The sequence below is a fragment of the Arvicanthis niloticus genome, chromosome 17, assembly GCF_011762505.2.
Source record: "Arvicanthis niloticus isolate mArvNil1 chromosome 17, mArvNil1.pat.X, whole genome shotgun sequence".
NCBI lineage: Eukaryota > Metazoa > Chordata > Mammalia > Rodentia > Muridae > Arvicanthis > Arvicanthis niloticus.
The window spans coordinates 24,114,357-24,134,227 of record NC_047674.1 but is presented as its reverse complement, the minus strand read 5'-3'; the positions used below and the strand labels follow the sequence as shown (position 1 = coordinate 24,134,227).

At 44.4% G+C, this 19,871-nt stretch overlaps 1 protein-coding gene across 1 annotated transcript in view; it reads right to left on the bottom strand.

Moving 5' to 3' along the window:
• Serpine2 (serpin family E member 2) overlaps window positions 1-19,871 on the bottom strand; it is a 62,562-nt gene that overhangs the window by 10,077 nt on the left and 32,614 nt on the right. Inside the window, exons 2-4 of the mRNA XM_034521758.2 lie at window positions 16,720-17,000; window positions 13,179-13,406; window positions 6,884-7,081 (exon numbers count right to left, since the gene is read on the bottom strand). Of these exons, the coding sequence (XP_034377649.1) occupies window positions 6,884-7,081; window positions 13,179-13,406; window positions 16,720-16,978 (685 nt within the window). The 5' untranslated portion in view covers window positions 16,979-17,000. The remainder of the gene's footprint in view (window positions 1-6,883; window positions 7,082-13,178; window positions 13,407-16,719; window positions 17,001-19,871) is intronic.

Here is a 19,871-nt window from a genome sequence, read left to right as displayed (position 1 = left end):
TCACAGGGGTCTGGATTCTAGGTCTGGACTACCCAAAAATCAAAGTGAATATATACTTTGTTCTTTACTTTTAGCCCGAGTGATAAAACGGTCTCAGTAGAAACTGAAAAAATAATCAATGAGAAAGTGGGAAAATACCCCACTTCCTAATGAGCCCTTTAATCCTCGAAGAAAACATCAAGTCTCTGGTTCTAATGGGGATAATTTTTAGAAACTGTGAAATGCAGGAAATAGTTATTAAATTATTGCTCTGGGGCAGAAAACGAAGCCCCGGAGACAGCACTTGCTGCAGAAATGTGTGTGATTCAGCTAAGGAGGACTGAAGCTGTGAATGACAGGGTGTATGAACTGGACTGGGTGGGAGGTGGGGTGGAAAGCAGGTTCACAGGTTGACCCAGCCTTGATGGGATACACCGTTACTGACCAGTAGAACCAGCACAGTTAACCGTTCTGTGTAGTCACGCATTCACTGGACATTTGACCCTTTTCTACCTCTGTATTGGACCCCGTACTGGGTGACCAGTACTGGCAGGGAGGCTGCATCTGTCCATACCTAATTTGAACTTGTCATTTTGAGAAGGCGAGAGATGGATGAACACCTCTGCTCTCTCTTCCATCCCAAGGACTACAGTACTGCCTCCCCCCACCCCCATAGTCTTTTACAGAGGGCAAACACGAGATTGAGAACACAGGCTGGAGTCACAGAACCCTGATTCAAAGCCAATCTGAATAGCTCACTCAGTCAATGACTTTAGTGAAATGCTGCAAGACAGTGTACAAACACCACACTCAGCACAAGTTGGCACATAGCACAGACTTTCATACTGATGGGAGCAGCTTTATAAACACCAAACCATTTTTGAAACAGGATTCCAGACTGACCCCAAGCACAAGATCCTCTGTCAAAGCTAGATGTGGGGATTACAAACCACAAGCCCCAATAATGCCTGGGTGCCTTACTTCTTGAAGGACTGGTTATTCCTCAGAGTGTAGGCACAGAACTGACTTACCATGGAAAACCACACCTGAGGCAGTGGTTTTCTATGGAAGGGGTATGGGCACTGGCCTCTGGATGTCTCATAGCTATTTCTTTTAAAGTGTTATATCCTAAGATGCCTAAACCCCAACATTTGCAAAATGCACTGTGCTCTTCTGTGAAGATGAAGCTGCCCCCTCATTCGGAAAAGGAACAAAGAAGCCTTCTCTCTTAGATGAAAGATATTAATTAGTCAAGAGTCATGTATGAAAAATGTGAATACTTCCCTCAGTATTTCCTCAGAAATATGTGAATATTTACTTTCCTCAGAAAAATGTGAATACTTTTATTCTAGAAAGGTCCTTGCCATACTCTGATTCCCATGGTAAGTCCTACAAGGAAGGACATAACTGAACTCCCTGGAATGCTACCAATGCTTTATGGTCTGTAAAATCAAGGAGAGTGTGTTAAATACGTACTATCAGGAAAGCACTATTGATGGCCATCTCTGTAATGGCCTTGAGTTACCAGTTGAGTGGATTTCTTCATCCCACTTGAATAGAAAGTGAAAAATGTATTTGGAGATGACAAATAGGTCCTCTTGAGCATGGCTGTCTATACATTACAGGCTAGAGTCCAAAGCAGGCCTAAAGACAGCTGACGGGGAAGAAACGAGGCCCAAGGAACTGGGTGAACCAACACAAGTGCTGTGTTGGGAGATCTTGGCAGGCAAGGACAGAGTACAACTCGTCTTGGGAACTACAACTTAGTAGACAGCCAAAGGGGACGCACTATAGGTGGATGGATACGAGCTGGAAACAGAGGAAGAAGGAAACTAGATAGGTGGACCGTGGAAGCATCCCCACCTGGTACAGTGCCTGCCACACAAGCATGATGACCCATACCCATAGAAAAGCCCAGATAGAGTGACAGACTTGTAATTCAAGTTCCAGGGAAGCAGAAAGAGGCAGGTCCTGGAGAGTCAATGACCAGCCAACCTAGCTGACAGCAGCAGCAGTGAGAGACCTTGTCTCAAAAAATAAGTTGAAGAGTGATTGAGGAATATACCCAATGGGGGACTTCTGCCTTCCGTACACACCCTCGGACATGTGAGCATGTGCACACATACACATACATACATAGCAGACTGATTATTTGTTATCCCCCTGACCCCCCTTCCCCGGGTAAGGTCTCTATAGTATAAATTCAAGCATTTATGCTGAACATTTTTAATAACTTTGATCAGCAATTCCTATTTAAGCAAATTTCCTGTAGGAATAGTGGTCAAAGCCTTCACAGATGCATGCATAAGAGAACTCAGTGATTATTTATTAGAGGAAAGAAGCAACTGACTAGCCAGAAAATATTATGTAAGTTTTATACCATGGAATAATGTGCAGCTAAACATTGGTCTTGTAAATCCTAACAAATTGTTGAAAAAAAAGTTCCATGATATAGTAGCTAATGACCACACAGGTTATGGAATAAACACTGCAGTGTGATCCTATGCATGCAAAAAAGGCTTCAAATACATTTCATATATTCATAGAATAGGTAAAAAATGATATGCCTAGCACTTAATAGAGGTTTTTATCCTAGGAAGTGGGGTTACCGGAACCATCTTCTTCCTGTTTTATACATGTGGCAGCTGGCTTTGCAGGGAGCCTGAAATGCCCTTCCACTAAACAGCACTTCAAAGCTTTTTTTTAAATAATTAAAAAAAGGTCTATCCTTGAAGGCTTATTCTTTAAGAGGCACAAGCCAGAAATATTATTCTCTCTCTCTCTTCATTTCCCACCATCTTGCCTTGATGTCGCCAAGTGGGTCTCCTCAGAGATGCTAATAACATCTTGGGAGAGAAGCAAACTCAGATCCTCTCTGAATGGCAGTGTTTCAGCAAAGGGGCCAAGGCTTGGCAGAGGCCCAGAAAACACCCAACAGGCCCTTTGAGTCATGTGGGTTCCACCTCAGCAGCCTCTTAAGTCCTGGCTGGTAGTGTTGGCAGAAGGTGAGTATGTATGGGTTGAAATGGCCAACAGGCTAAGAGGTCTGCAGTCATGAAACTAAATGCCTGCTTGAGCCACTGAAGCCTGCTGGACCCTCCTCACAGGCCCGTGTATATAAGCCAATCTTATCCTGGTAAGCTGCTGTGGTGGCAACCTGTGAAACTAGGGGATGTGTGACAGTCTCACATCACACAACCCAGAAAAAAGCCAGACTGCAAGCTGGGATGCCAGCTAGACCCAATGACAGGCAGATAGGAGGGCAAGAAGGATGAGCCTAGGCTGCCATGGTACTGACTTGTAACAAAATGGGACAGAGGCAAGGAAGAACACTTACACAGTCCGTCCTGAGCTCACTACAGCAGTCACAGTGGGGCTGAAGCAGACAAGCCATCAGGCTGGGTCATTTAAGCAGATTGTAATGAAGGCATTATATAAATTACAGGAAGGACACAGGGAAACTGCTACAAATAGGTTATAAGTGATGGTCACCATTCTCAGCTTTGTAGGGTGGGTGGCCCTAGAGGGAAAGAGCCCCTGATCTCATGCCCAAGCTCTGGAAGGAGCTGAGACCCTGGAGTGTAAGAAAGCTGCAGCCTTGGTGTCATTGTGTGGAGAGACTGGGAAGTTAATGCCACAGCCTTCTCTTCTCTCTCACGAGTCACCTGCTGTTTCTACACTGGTCACTCCCATAGGAAGGAAGCCAGGGACAAAGGGAGCCCCATCAGGCAGCCTCAGGCTGAAGACACTGAGGCGAAGGAGGTGGGAAAGGAGAGGGAATAAGGGAAGGGAGAAGGAGATATTCATTCTCATATTCTCCCCTCTCTCCTTCCCTCCCCTCTTTCTCCTTTCCTCCGTCCCTGTGTGTGAGTATGTCTCCTGTTATTCCTCCCTTTATCTGAATGGACAAAACAAATTTATATCAAGGATGCCGTTCAGTAGTAGAGCCTTTGTCTAGCCTGCCCAAGGTCCTGGGTTTGATCCCCCGCACCACAAAAGGATGCATCTGTACATACCTGTTATGTTCTTAGACTAATCAGTTCCGAACTCTGTATACGCCCTTAAGCGTTTCTCTTTGACAAGAGACTATATAGTCAAGAAGAACATACCGTATTCCTATAAAAAAATTTCATGTCTGAATCTCCTAGAGGAACATCTAAAGAATCACTGTATTTTAATCTTCTGTTTTGTTTTGAATAGAAGGCCGACTGCATAAAGATTTTACTTAAAAATAAAACATTTCTGTCTGGCTATGTACTACGATGCTGCAAGAATTCTGAGGTGTCCTCAAGCAGCAGGACAGGGAGGTCAGCATGACTGGAATGACTTTCAGGCAAAAAAGGAGCTAACTTCCTATGCTCTGGTATTTAGGATGAACCCCCTGCGGTGTTTTAAGTACATGATATTTTTCAATAAACACTTATCGAATAGTACATTTGGAAAATTTGCTCCCAGAAGACTGCTGACTGACGAGATGGAACGTGTTCTGATAATACATTCAGGAGCCATGACTTAACATCTACCACAGGTAGCCGGCACCATGGTCAACTAGATGCAATGGGGACGAATATGAATACGGACATATGTAGAGGCTGGAGAGGTGGCTCAGTGGTTCAGAGCGTGCTCTGTCCTTGTAGAGAATGAGAATTCAGATACTCCAGCTCCAGGGTATCAGATGCCCTCTTTTGGCCATTGTGGGCATCTGCACACACAGAATTAAAAGACAAATCTTTTTTTTTTTTTAAAGGAAGATAAAAAGAAATAAAAGGGAATATTTGGCACCGAGGGGTCCAGTATAGACTGGAGACTTGAAGACTGACATACAGACAAGGAAGAGATTTAAGGTGGGTCAAGAATGTTTTAATGACGTGAAATGTAAAAGATAAGCAGTCATGGTTATCTGCACCATGGAAAGAATGGTATATATGGGAGACTCTTTCTCCTATCGGTAAGGTTGATGATACACACTCACTAAGAAGCAAATTCAGGGGCTGGAGAGAGGGGAAGAAAGCTCTCTGTGTAAGCAAGGGGCCTTAAATTCCAATCTCCAGAAACCACATAGAAACTAGGAGACCACAGGAAGATTGTTAGAGCATTTTGGCTGTTAGCACCAGGCTCAGTGAGAAACCCTGTCTCAAAAAAAAAAAGAACGTAAGCAGAACTCAATGTCTTCCTCTGGCATTCACAGGACGCACACACATACACACACACACACACACACACACACACACACACACACACACATCCCTACACAGGACACTTCCATTTTAAATATGGAAATCTGTGTGAAATCCTACCACTGTGAACATCTTACTGAACCACTCTCCAAGATATAACTGTATAGACAAATGTACAGAAAGTATTTTTGTAAGCATGGTTCCTCAGCATCTGCTGTTTTATAACCTGCCTTCGGAAATCAGATACACACTGCATAATCTTCCTATTTCTGTAGTTGTAAATCTAATTACCACCTGCGTTCCAGAGCACAGTCATGTCTCAGGATTTACAGCGCTTAGCATGCTAAAATCCGTAACACTCAGTGCGGTCTTTCCATGTAGCCTATATCAATCCCACTGAATATTTTAAATTGTCTGTTACTCATAATACTTGATGCAATGTGGACTGCCATTGCATTATACTGTTTAGGGACAATGACAAGAAAAAAAAATCTGTGTATGCTTGATGTACAGCCAACTTTTCTTTTTTTAATATCTCCCATCTGAGGTAGGTTAAATCTGATGATACTGAACCCAGGGCTCTGAATGTAACTTTGTATCTGGCTTCTATTTATTTTCCAGTGTGTGATTATCTTTGGGCAGTCAGCTCTCTGGAGTGGGGCTGCTGGGAAATGACATAGAGAAAGTCCTTCAGATAACAGGTCCCCACCACCAGTAATGCTCAAGGGGCCTGCCCATCCTATGCAGTAGCCATAAGAGAGTTTTATTAGCCTTCCTAATTTCTGTGAGAAGTAAAAAAGAAACAATTTTTATTTGGCAGTGTAAGTTTGCTAATGGTGACTTGATAGAATCATTTGTATGTTTAATGTACATATATATTGATTTTGTTAAGTATCTGTACATCATACATTTTCAACCCAGAAGCCTACACAGGTGACATATTAATACATAATGTTTTTACATGGTTTTAAGAAATCTTGCCTCCCAGAAACTTCACCCACTCTGGAGTTCTGGCATTCCAGGTGTGAGCCATGTCTCCCACTTCCTCGACCCCACCCCCCCAAAAGATCTGCTCTTGAGGACAGGGTATCCAAGTGAAGTGGGTGTGGCCTAATGCTGTTTGTGTTATAATGTTAATTTTGGTTCCCAAAACTGCTTACAGGAGTGTCTGTACGTAAGACACTGAGGGACCCTACCCCTAGTTGGCTCCGATTGGCAAACAAAGATGACAGCAGCCAATGGCTGGGCAGGACAAACAGAGGCGGGACTTTTAGGATTCCCCTGGCTTGGGCAAGGGGAGGAGAGGAAGAAGCAGATTCACCATGAGGGGGCATAGGACGGACCAACCATGTAAGAATCCAACTGGCTCTAGTGGCTACTTCGCTGACTGGGTCTAGGGTAGCAGAGATAAAATATAGATTTTAAGGATGTTACCTCTGGAATACCAGAGGGGATTGTGTGTTAGCTCGGGAAAGATTAGAAGTGCCTAGCCATTAAGCTAGTCAAGGCATATTAAAATTAACTGGTGTGTGTGTGTGTGTGTGTGTGTGTGTGTGTGTGTGTGTGTGTGGTGTGTTCATTCTCAAACCCAGATAGCTCTAGGGCAGGTGCACGTGTGTGACCCATGGAGGGCACAGGGCAGGCTAACAAACTCAAGGATACACCAGGGACCTTGCCTTTCAGCTACTAGCACATTCGAGAATAGACTTCACCCAAACGGCACTCACCGGAGCGGAACACAGAGAGCTGGGCCAGCATGGGTACTTGGTAGGACTTCCCATCACCTGCCACGAATGTCCGTTTCTTTGTGCTCTCTGGTTGAAACCGGGATTTCCACAAACCCTTGAAATACACTGCATTGACGAGGACCAGCCTGGTAAGGGCACTATCGATCAGATTTGGGGAAAGCAGGTTGTCAATCATGCCTGTGAAGAACAAGGGGAACATATCAGCAATGGAGGCCACACTGAGGGCAAAGGCAGCTGCGAAGACACAATGAAAGATTTTTTTCTTTTATTGGATATTTTCTCTATATTTCAAATGTTATCCCCTTTCCTGGTTCCCTACCCTCCAGCAACCCCCTATCCCATCACCCTTCCCCTGCTTCTATGAGGGTGTTCCCCCATCCACCCACCCACTGCCACCTCCCGTCCTCGAATTCCCTACACTGGGGGATCGAGCCTTCACAGGACCAAGGGCCTCTCCTCCCATCGATGCCCGACAAGGCCATCCTCTGCTACATATGCAGCTGGAGCCATGGGTCCCTCGATGTGTACTCCTTGGTAGGTGGTTTAGTTCCTGGGAGCTCTGGTTGGTTGGTATTGTTTTTCTTCCTATGGGGTTTCAAACCCCTTCAGCTCCTTCAGTCCTTTTTCTAACTCCTCCATTGGGGACCCTGTGCTCAGTCCAATAGTTGGCTGCGAGAATTTGCCTCTGTATTTGTCAGGCTCTGGCGGAGTCTCTCAGGAGACAGCTCTATCAGGTTCCTGTCAGCATGCACTTCTTGGCATCCACAATAGTGTCTGGGTTTGGTAACTGTATTTGAGATGAATCCCCAGGTGGGGCAGTCTCTGGATTGCCTTTCCTTCAGTCTCTGTTCCACACTGTCTTTGTATTTGCTCCCCTGAGTAGTTTGTTCTCCCTTCTAAAAAGGACTGAAGCACCCACACTTTGGTCTTCCTTCTTCTTGAGCTTCATGTGGTCTGTGAATTTGTATCTTGGGTATACAATCTTGGTAATCATATCTTCTGAGACTTAAATAAGTCATTCTGATCTCATGTAGCCCAGGCTGGCCTCAAACTCTATGTAGCTGAGAATACTTGAACTTCTGACACTCTCGCCTCCTAAGTGATGAGATTTCAGGGTGTGGCACCGTGTCCAGTTTATGTGACATTGCAAGTTGGATTAAGCAAGCACGCTACCAACTGGAACTACTTCTCAATTGGATTTCCAAGGCACATTTTATACTATTTTTTTTCCCGCTCAAATTTAAAAATTTCAAATAAACTGCAACTTAAAATTGCTTAAAAAAAAAAAAAAAAAGACTTTCACTGGTTGGTTAAGTTTACCAAACTTCAGCTCAAGAATTCACAGCTAATTCTGTAAGTCCCTTGTTTTAGAAAATGTTTATGCATCTAGAATAAGCTATATTTAATTTGGAGCTGTTTTAGATGTTTTTATGGACAACTGTCACATGGCTGTTGAAGAGGGTCCTAGGTGTTCATGAGATAAGTGGTTTTGGCTTTTCTTTGTTTTTAAGCCAATAGGCTCATGAAGTATCCATCAGAGTAAACATTCTAGCCTGTGAAATGTCAGAGTTAAACTTCATTTCTTAGAGTTCAGGAATCAATCCTTGGGCCTCACAAGCCACCTGAGGACTCCCAACAAGAACTGCAATGGAATACCAAGTCACCATTTAAGGGCAGGGCATGGAGCTAGGCTCCAAGAGTATAGAGTAGGAAATGACTTTGAAGGCAAGTGACCTCCTGCTGGGATGCTGGCACATAGGATGCTGCACCTCATTGCATCATTAGTGAAGGAATAAACAGAGTGTTGGAGGGTTCCTTCCTTCAAAAGCCATCCATGCTTGAAGTCCAGGTTCCTTTTTGATTGATGTTGGAAGGTTTAAAGGTGTGTGTGTGTGTGTGTGTGTGTGTGTGTGTGTGTGTGTGTGTGTTGAACAGGGATTTCTTATACCCAAAGCTATTAAAATTTAATTCACTTGATTTTGGTCCATGTATATATATCAATACATAATATACATTCAAGTTATAATACATGAAATGGAAAGAGTAAAACCAACAGCTTCCAGAGATGTGAGCTGTCTAAATTAAGCACAGAACTCCATGTGTCTTAGAATGAAGCTCAAGAGTGAGGAGTCCTAACACTCTACACAAAAGTCTCTGGAACAAGCTGTGTGATGGTTTGTATATGCTTGGCTCAGGAAGTAGCACTATTAGAAGGTGCGGTCCTGTTGGAGTAGGTGTGACTGTGGGTGTGGGCTGCCTGGAAGGCAGTTTTCTGGTATCAGCCTTCAGATGAAGATGTAGAATTCTCAGCTCCTCCTGCACGATGCCTGCCTGGATGCTGCCATGCTCCTGCCTTGATGATAATGGACTGAACCTCTGAACCTGTAAGCCAGCCCAAATTAAATGTCGTTCCTTATAAGAGTTGCCTTGGTCATGGTGTCTGCTCACAGCAGTAAAACCCTAACTAAGATAGGAGTTGGTACTATGGACTGGGGTATTGCTGTGACAGGCCTGACAATGCTTTTGTTTGGAAAAAACGTGGATTTTGGAACTTTGGATTTGGAAAGCAATGGAATGCTTTAAATGGGGTTTAATGAACCATCCCAGTAGGAATATGGAAGATGTTGTTACTGAGTGTGATTTGAATGGTGCAGACATGGCCCAAGAGCTTTTGGTGAAGAAGTTCAATATGTAGCTTAGAGACCTTTTGTAGTTATTTTGGTGAAGAGTGTGGCTACGATTTGTCCTTGTTTGAAGAGACTGCCTGAGGCTAAGGTGAAGAAACTCAGATTAGCTGCAGTGACAAAGGAAGTCTCAGAGACGCCCATCACAGACTTTGTTCTCTGATTAAGTCTCATGAAGAGCATTTTAGTGTAGCAAGCTGAGAAAGGAAAAATATAAAATATATGGTTCAAGTATTAAAGGGGCACCAGGGAGTGAAACGGAGTTGAATCCTGTGTTCAAGGAGAAAACAAATTAAGAGAGTGGGACTTTGGGGCAAGATCCTCCCCAGCTAAGTTTAGATCCAGGCATGGTGGTACACACTTTTAATCCCAGGAGGTAAAGCCAAGCAGATCTCAGAGTTCAAAGCCAGCCCGAGACAGAAGAACAAGTTCTAGGTGAAGAAAGTTCCCCTGTACTGGTACCAACTTCGGTTGGCATTCTTACAAAGCCTGCAGCTTCTGTGCCTCTCATGGGATGGCAGAGAAGTGTGCAAGAGCTCCATAGGGAAACAGCATGAGAACAGGATGGGAAGCATTCCAGGCTGCTGCTTAGCCGGAGGTCTGTGATGGGAGGAAGCCTTTGTGGCAGGGAAACACTGAAGCTGCCCGTGGGCTCAAAGTCAGCCCTGTCCCAGGCTGAGCAGAGGATCCTGGTGCTAGCTCTCTCTGCAGGAAGTGCATCTCCCTAGAGGAGTAATTTGGGGACAGAGGTTGTTTGGGGATCTGTGGGAGTATTTTGGTTGAGCTGGCGGTGGTCAGGCATGCCACATGTTCTGTGGTGTTCAAAACAGTCCCACACAATGAAGCATGCCTCACTTAAATATATATGTATATATATTTATACTATTTTAAACATGTCTATATGTGTTTGTCTCCGTATGGCTATGTGCACATGAGTGTAGGTACTCATGGTAGTGGGTTGTTGGGATTCCTCTGGACCTGAAGTCACAGGTGGTTTGAAGCCACCCAACATCGTTGCTGGGAACTGAAGTCTGACCCTCTGCAAGATGGATGATCCTAAGTGCTGAGCCATCTTTCCCAGCTCCTACTTTTTAAATATTTCCATTTTTGTTTGCTGTGGGACACACATTTAGAAGTTTACCAGGGATTTTTACAAGTTGCATCAGGCGATGATGACAGGTGGCAGTAAGATCCGGGAGTCACCCTCTTCGCTAAGCCCCATGTGGCTCACTGATTTCCAATTATGTCATGATAATTGCTAATGACAAGAGGTGAAAGAGAGGTCTGTTTGTTATCGTAGCACAAAAGTCTCGGAAACAGCCCGTTTGGGGTTATTATAACTGTGACATCAGCAACGGTGGCAGCTTGCAGTTCCCGGTGCCATGGCACAACACACCTGACTTACTCAACTACTGCCAGTTCACACTCATCCTGAGAATTTGGCAAAAAATAATAATAATAATAATAATACCGAAAGGAAAGCATGTATCATGTATTTGCATGTACTTGGACCCAAAGTTAGAGCTATTTCACCACAACTATAAATTCCTGTTGCTGCCATGACATTGTTTAATTTTTTTAAAAAGCAAACTGTTTATGTGTGCAATGGGAGTGTATATGTTATCTGTGAGAATATCTATAGATAGTAGATATTATCTATGAGTTTTGTCTCAAGGTAGGTGGAGGGGGTTGAAGGCTAAGGATGTAGCTAATTGGTTGAGGGCTTCTTTACCTTGTGCAAAGCCCTATGCTCCATCAGGAGCACTGTCAATAACAAAGGAACAAATTAACAGAGGGAGCTGAGTCTGATAGAGCTAAAAACCCTGCTTGGGGTTCCCAGCACAGGGGGCCAGGGGCTCCACAAGATGGTACACTGCATGATATACTGTTATCTTTTTATGATTAAAGAAGGCATAGGGTACAATGACATGATGTCATATAGCCAGCATCAGGACCAGGAGTCATTTTTGTGTGTATCTATCTACTTGCCAACCCCTACCACCAGAAACACAGGATCCAGCCCTGGATTGATATGCTATTGCTCTTCTGATAGCAGCATGGTTTTGGGAGTGGACTCCAGACTGCAGAGCAGTTGAGAAGGTCACTGGTTCTCCTCCGCTCCCTGTACATCTTTCTTCCCCCCTTTTGTTAGCTCCTCTGAGGTGATCACATTTTCACACGTGTCCATGTGTGACGATGGGTGATGGAGCCTGAATGGAGGTACCCTGCGCATTTCTCGGAAATTCTTCCATTCATTTTTTAAAATGTTTTTTATTTATTTATTTATTTTATGTACATGAGTGCTCTATCTGCATGTATACCTGAATGCCACAAGAGGGCATCAGATCTCATCACAGAGGGCATCAGATCTCATCACAAGAGCTACCACGTGGTTCCTGGGAATTGAACTCTTGACCTCTGGAAGAGCAGCCAGTGCTCCTAACCGCTGAGCCATCTCTCCAGCCCCAGGAACTGTATTCTAAAACACACCTCTGGGTAACCCTAGTTCAGGTGCACGGGAACAAGGCCCTGAGATGCTTGTTCCCGAAAGGCAGGGTTTTAACCTTACCAAGTCTCTGCCTCTCATATGACTCTAACCCCAAGAGCACATTTCCAGTCTTAGTGACTCTAAGGGTTAGTTTCAATGTCACCTGAGCAGAACCCAGAATCACCTGGGAAGACTGAATCAATAAAGGACTGTCTTGACAGATTTAATTGAAGCAGGAAGAAGACTCAACATGAAAGTGAACAGCACCATTTCCTGGTTTTATGGCCCCAGACTGTGTGGGAGCAGAGAAAGCTGAGTACTACGCACACCTGCATTTACTTCTCTCTGCTCCTGAGTGGGGACTTGATGAGTAGTTAGTTTAAACGTTGGCCAGACTTCCCTGCAATGATGGCCTATGATCTGGAATTGTGAGCTAAACTAAACCCTTTCCTCCCAAAGCTGCTCTCTGCCAGGACATTTTATCACAGAAGTAAAAGCACTACAGACTTGCTTTGTTGTGGTAGTCCCCAATCTCCTCCTGAATATCTTTGAGCTTACAAGTCAGAAGGTTGGAAACACCAAATACTGGAAAAACTCCTCCATTTAGTGAGAAGAGAAATCTCTAACAAGCAGCCATCATGTGATGCTGGGAACACCATAATGGAGGGGTTCAAAATAGTGGAATCACAGACCAAACAGAGCCAGTGCAGGGCACCCACTGCTGGGCAATGGTAGATGAGACTGGGGTCATGAGAGAAACAAAGCCAAAGCATGAGAGGGCTGTTCCAGGCCAAGGAAACACTAGGTGCAAAACCAGGCAACCCAAGCAAGGAAACCAGCAAAACAGACATGAGCCTGTGGTTGAGGGCACGGCAGTCTGAGGAGAGAGGTGGAGGGCCCACCCTGTAGGAGGAAAACCTAGACAGTGAGCAGTGGCATCCATGGGAAAGTAGACTGACTGAACCTGGCCCAATGAGAATGCCTCAATCCAGGTAGTTCTTGGTAGAGCAACCGCTGGTCTTGAAGACTAGAGCCAGAATCTCTGTGTCCCATTCTCTCATTCACCAAGGGTGAGCCCGCACAGAATAGGAGAACCACTTACCCCTGGTCTCGTTTTTGACCCAAAAATTGATGGAGTCACAGGCAGAGGCTGGGTCCTGGAAGTTCACATTCTGCACTTCACACTGAAATACCTCTTTGTTCCTTGCTGCAAAAGGCACTTCCATTTTAAAGCCATTCCTGACAAACACAGCGTTGGCCACGGTCACAATGTCTTTATTCTTTTTGGAGACAATCGCCTTGTTGATCTTCTTCAGCACTTTACCAACTCCTGAGGGAGAAATCAGAAAACATGGCAGCATTTTTTAAATGAGAATTTACATATTTTAAAAAACATCCTCTTGTTGGGCAGAGTGGCTCACACTTGTAATCCTATGAGTTGGGAGGCTGAGACAAGGGGATTGTCATGAGTTAAGGTTGAGGTCACCCAAGGCTACATAGCGAGACCCTGTTCAAATAACAAGGCTCTACGGAGATGGTTCGGCAAGTCATGTGCTTGTTCTACAATCTATAAGGACTGGTGTTCAGATGCCCAGCACCCACATTAAATGCTGGGCAGGCATGGCAGCCTACCTAAAATTCCAGCCTTCAGAAAGACATGGAGACAGAAGATTCATCAAGTAGAACTGGCTAGCGAGACAAGCCAATTTGGTGAACTTCAGGCTCAAGTGAGAGTCTGTGATGGTGTGTATATGCTCAGCCCAGGGAGTGGCACTATTAGAAGGTGTGGCCTTGTTGGAGTAGGTATATCACTGTGGGTGTGGGCTTTAAGACCCTCATCCTAGCTGCTTGGAAGGCAGTGTTCTGCTAGCAGCCTTCAGATAAAAATGTAGACCTCTCAGCTCCTCCTGTACCATGCCTGCTTGGATGCTGCCATGTTCCCGCATTGATGATAATGGACTGAACCTCTGAACCTGTAAGTCAGCCCCAATTAAATGTTGTCCTTTATAAGAGTTGCCTTACCTTGATCAAGGTGTCTCTTCACAGCACTAAAGCCCTAACGAAGACAGAGACTCTTCCTAAAATACTTAAGGTTCAGATCAGTAAAGGAAGACACTCCATATCCACTTCCAATCTTCACACAGATGCACATGTGTGCTCTTACACTCATACACACCAGTAGACATAACACACACACACACACACACACACACACACACACACACACACACCAAGGAACTTATTGTTTGTACCATAGCATGTAAGAAACAACGAGAGGGGTTACAGGAGACTGAATTTGCTTTGTAAGGGGCCTCTATCTCCAGAGGGATAGTGTGAAAATAAACTACGAAATTTCTTTTAAGACAATTGTTCCTAAACCAAGCAGGTATGTTATGTTCTTGTGGTCAGCACCAATGCGGGTCTACTCTGGGACTGGCATGAAGAAACGAATGCTGGACATGGAGGAAATGAGTGGCAGGAGGCTTCCTCATCCAGGCTCTGTTGCCTAACGTTCTTAAGCAGCATTTCCTTTTCTTGCCAAGGATTTAACAATGTGATTTTTTTTTTCTATTTGGAGAAAAGAAAATGAATAAAATAAGCATTAGGAAGACTATTACAAATTGTCATGTGCTGCCAACCAGAACACTGTGGTTTTTTACTTGATATTGAGCTTGGAAAGCAAAGAAATTAATTTTATGGCAGCATAAGCTTTATTTTACATGAGCCATTCATTCATGCTCCATTTAGTTTGGGGGCATGAAAAAGAGAAAAAAAAATATGTCATAAGGATGAGATGGGTTTCCACAGGGAGCCAGATTACAGGACTCCACTAATCACCTGGGGGCTCTTCAAAATTAGAGTGTCCTTAAAATTCCTGCCACAGTCACCTTGATGGGGCTTAAGGGCTTTCTTGTCATTCTGAATGTACATCTTCCTCAACTTCCACAGATGCCAGGGCCAGGACATGCCCTGGTCCACAAGGAGGGCTTTACATCATGGACAGGGCTTCAGAAGCTTCACTCACCTACACAGCATGCTATGGGGAAACCATTTTACAGAGAACAGCAAGCTTTTGGGGGGAGGGGGGGTTCAAAAGACACCTCCAAAGCCAAGTGCCAGCCCTGGCACTTTTTGGCTCTACTTTCTCTACATGTACAGTTCCTCCTTGCAATACCCAAGTGCCAACTTGGCAGGATCTAGAATCACATAAGAGTCAATCCTCTGGGCAAGCTTGTAGAGGAGTTTCCAGACTGGGTTAACTGAGATGGTAGGACTCAGCCGACACCCGGGAGATCCCTGTACCTAAAAGGTACCTTCTCCTGAGCTGGCATCCCAGACATAATGAAACAGGAGAAACTGGGCACTGGGAATTTCTTCTTTACTTCCTGACTGGGGATACATGACCAGCTGCCTCCAGTTTCTGCTCTCACCCTTTCCCTCCAAACTGGGAACTGAGCTAAATCTTGCCTTTGTTCAGTTGCTTTTGTCCCAGCAATGAATAAGAGTAACTAATAACACTTTTCAAGGGAAAGGATCAGAGTTCATCTTCCACAACCACATACACACCCCAAATGGTCTCAACTTCTTCCTCGGTGAACATCACTACAACAAATCCTCAGAGTCTGAGCTTCAAAAATAGCCTCCGGCATGCATAAGTATATACAAGCCCTGACATCATGTTCTCCATATGACTGTTGGCAGTTCTGGAGGGAGGAAAGGTAGGGGTGGACTGGTAACCTCAGTCAGTAAAATGCTTGCCACAGAAGCATGAGATCCAGAGTTCAGATCCCTAGTGTCTATATAAAACCTGCCTGTGTGGGGATATATGTCTATTCTATGATCCAAGCACTGGGAAAACATAAGTGGGTGGATAGCCAGGGCTCACTGGCCCATTTGTCTTGCTGAATTGGTAAATGTCAGGTTCAGTGAGAGACCATGTCTCAAAAAATAAGGAGCGTGTTGGAAGAAGACAGCCAACATGCACTTCTAGTCTCCATGCACTTCCTCACACATATACACACACATGAACTTACCCACACCAACCCCACAAAAATTAATGAGCTTTTAAAAATTTAAAAAAAAAAAAAAAAGAAAAGGAACATTCCTTGTGTTCTTCACCTAGTTTTTCAGAGAAGCGTGGTAACTGTATCTGGAAATTGTCATGGGTATAGTCTATAGAGTTAATTCTGATTTGACTCAGTTTTCATTTACACTTGGTGCACGTGTGTGTGTGTGTGGGGGGGTGCAGTTTTCTGCACTTATATCAGTCCTGTAGACTCACTTCACCCCATCCCCATCAATCCAGGGCAGCGCCACCATCATAAGGGTTCCACATAGCCAGTCTCTAGTGTGGACTTGTTTCATAAGGACACTTAAAACACAAAGGATTTTCCTTAAGAGAGAAAACATTAGTGTTGGTAGATAGAGACCACGAAGCCCAACAACTACAGAACCAAAAGCATAGCTCCTCATGTCAGGCATGTCATCTTCCCTTTAGAAGACTCTGGCCCCATGTTCCAGATGGCACTGTATGACTTCTCTTAGCTACCCTGCTTCTCTGCTTAGGCAGATACCAAGCCATGACCCTTTCACATGCCGGACGTTGGGCAAGCCCTCATTGATGAAGGAGAACACACACGCACCGTTTACATTGTATCGCATCACCGTGGAGAGCTGCTTCTTAGTCCTGCCGTCAGCCCCCAGCTGCAGCATGCCCAAGATGGATGCGATCCCATGTGGGGAGATGACGATGTTCTCATGAGGCCGTGACTTGATGAGCTGATTGAAAACCTGGATCCCTGTGTCGGAGCCTAGTTCCTCCAGCGACAGAGAGTTGAACTGGGAGTACACGGAGGGAAAAGTCACTGTGGTCAAGATGAAGAAGGGAAAATGCCAATTCATGGTTCCTTCTAGCAAGGACAGCCTAAAAAACAAACAAACAAAAATCAGAAATATATCACTCTTTTGCAAACACAAAGGATGAGTACTCTGTACTCAACTAGATCTGACTTCCTATGCCCGTGATAACTGAGTGTGGTGCTAAGTTAGCTTCTAATGCACAGGGTTTAGACAGACAGGGCTGGAAAGAAGTAAACTTCCATCTGTTAGATCCTTAGTATGCACCAGACATTAGGCTGTAACCATTATTTAGTTCTTGAAACTGTCAATCATTTAAGGCATTACTCCCACGGTTCTTCTCTATGCCAAGCTCTTTTTCTAAGCAGTAGGCAGACAACTGTCAATCTGATGGGTGTGACCCTGGCCTTCTCAGCCTGTCCTTCTAGAGGGGCATGGAGAAAATAAACCAGGAAGCTATTAGGTAACTTCAGAGAAGACTAAAAGCCAGGATCATAAAGTAAAGCAATGTGGGTAAAATGAAGGGCCGGGGGAGGGTCTCATCATTAGGGAATGCTATGTCAGCGGTAGGAACACAGATGAGGACAACTGAAGACTGAGAAAAGAACCAGCCATGCATGGATGCGGGAAGGAAGAGTCAAGTGAAAGGACAGCAGCACAGAGGGATTGGAAGAACAGTCGGGCTGTGTGACAGACGCCAGGGTAGATCCACAGCAAGGATCACAAGAGACAACTAGGAGGGTTTTAAACAGAGGGGATCTTCTTAGAACCACACAGACATGACTCTTTTCACTGTACCACATACAACTTTTTAAATTATAGGCCTGTTAACTGAAACAGCTTTCAGCGGTAGCTTTAAAGCAACAACAAGGCAGAACAATTGGTAAATCCATAAACGGTGCGGATGGCATTGCTTACACCGAGAATTTCAATTACAGCCATTTGGTTTTAAATACACTTCAGTCCTTGATTGCCACTGACAGGGCTTTCTCTGCCTACGACAGGAGGCAGGAGTTTATGTGTATTTATGGGAAAGCAAATACTTCCACGAGGTTAGAGCTCGACACTTAGCAAAAACAAAGGCGGAATTTGTGATGTTACTAATTTGATCCCTACTTTAGAGGCCTGAGGTTTTACTAAGGCACACATCTCTCCAGGGAGCTAATTTGATCCCCTTGTCACCTGTGGAAGGTTACAGAGGGAAGTCTTTGAAGAGACAGATGAGAAGGAGTGAGAAGAAATCAGTGGCCACATGGGAAAAGAAAGAGTGTGGGTGGGGCTGGATAAACTGTGTCTTCCTGCCTTCCTCTCCATGTTTTGGGAACTTCCCACACTATGCATGGCTGATGCTCAAAAACCACTTACAGAATTAAGCCCCGGGGATCAGGGGAGCAACTTTAAATTTTACTATTTTTTCATTGCATCAAACCAGAGTTCATTGACTGTGGTTGAGGAAATGCTTGTAACTGAGTCATGAGCGTCCCAGTGAACTCCAAAATTTGTCCAAGGAAATGCCATCATCTAGGTGGGGCAAGGAACGTTGGCACAAACAGAATCCCCCACCTGGCTATCCACATGTAATGAGCCACTAAGGACATACCCTTCAGGCACCTGTTGTAACTTTCTTATAGGTTGTGAAATAGGTCCCTTCTATAAGTTATGAACATTTGGGGAATCTCCAAAGCTTAGGTGTGAAATAATTGTATAAACTCAGCCTGTCTAAATTCACAATGTGTAACTGACCTACATACGCTCCAATGTAGTCCTCCGCTGTGGTCAGTGGTGGCTGTATTTTGACTCTGGCACCTTGGACTGGTTCTAATACCATGACAATTGCCAAGTTTCCTGGAGCCAGTTGGACCTTGGAGGGCTTCCAAGCACTGACCATGGGAGCTTTGCTCACCCCTCCTATGAGTTTTAGCTCTGATTTTCCGTCTTCACTTTCTCCCCCCCCTGCCCCCCCCCCCCCGGAATGCATTTTCTCTTTGAAACTTGACATACCGCAAACTAATTGCAGATACAAAGGTGTAGAATCCTTGTATCCACCAACCTCATCAATTTCCACTACTGACTCCTAAGAAACTCTGTTGGGTCAGGAAATATGTGAATAAATGGTTGGATTTGTACACTCAGACGGCACAAGAAGACATGCTGTTTTTGCCACTGGTAGCTGAAAGCTCTGGGAGGCCTGGGAGGGGGGCTGAGGACAAATGAAAGTAAAAATCTTAAGAACCCTAATATCTTAGCACCAGCATGGAAAGAGTCTCCCAGACAAAGTTACTTTAGTTACCAGAATTTTGCTCCGTTTTTTTTTTTTGTTTGTTTTTGTTTTTTTTTTGTTTTGTTTTTTTAAAATAAAGAACAGTTTTATTATACTGGGAGTGTTTTTCTTGGTTTCTTTGCTGGGGGAAGTTTTTGAGAGATGTCCACGTTCGGCTTCGTAAAAGTACACTGGGCAGTTTCCAGGCGGTGTGAAACTTGGAATCAGGGCTATTTTTGCTAGATGTTCTAGGCCTAACTTCTGCTTGGCCAAATGCTCTCAAATATAAACTCACCTGGCTTGTACACATATCTAAGTATAAGCTCATGAGCCTGAAGAATAGGGATGGATCTACAAATCACTCCAGGCTTGAGTAAGTGCTAGCAATGAAAGGTACTCAGACCCCAAAAGATACCATTTTCATGAAATGAGTGTTGCTTGCAAGTGTTAAAATGCTTCATCTCAAGACCAGGGAGAGTCCAGCCATGGGAAGGACACAGCAACTCTCTGCTTACTTTCATTTTTAAAAGGAATTACTCTTCAAACTTTGGTATGAGAGAAAGGATAAGTGTTTGGCCCAAATGTTCTGGGAAATGCGAAATACACAGGCTCATAAATCTGTCCTTGACTGTCTCGATTTCTTGAATAATGTTTTTACAACAACGTGTGCTTTAGGCC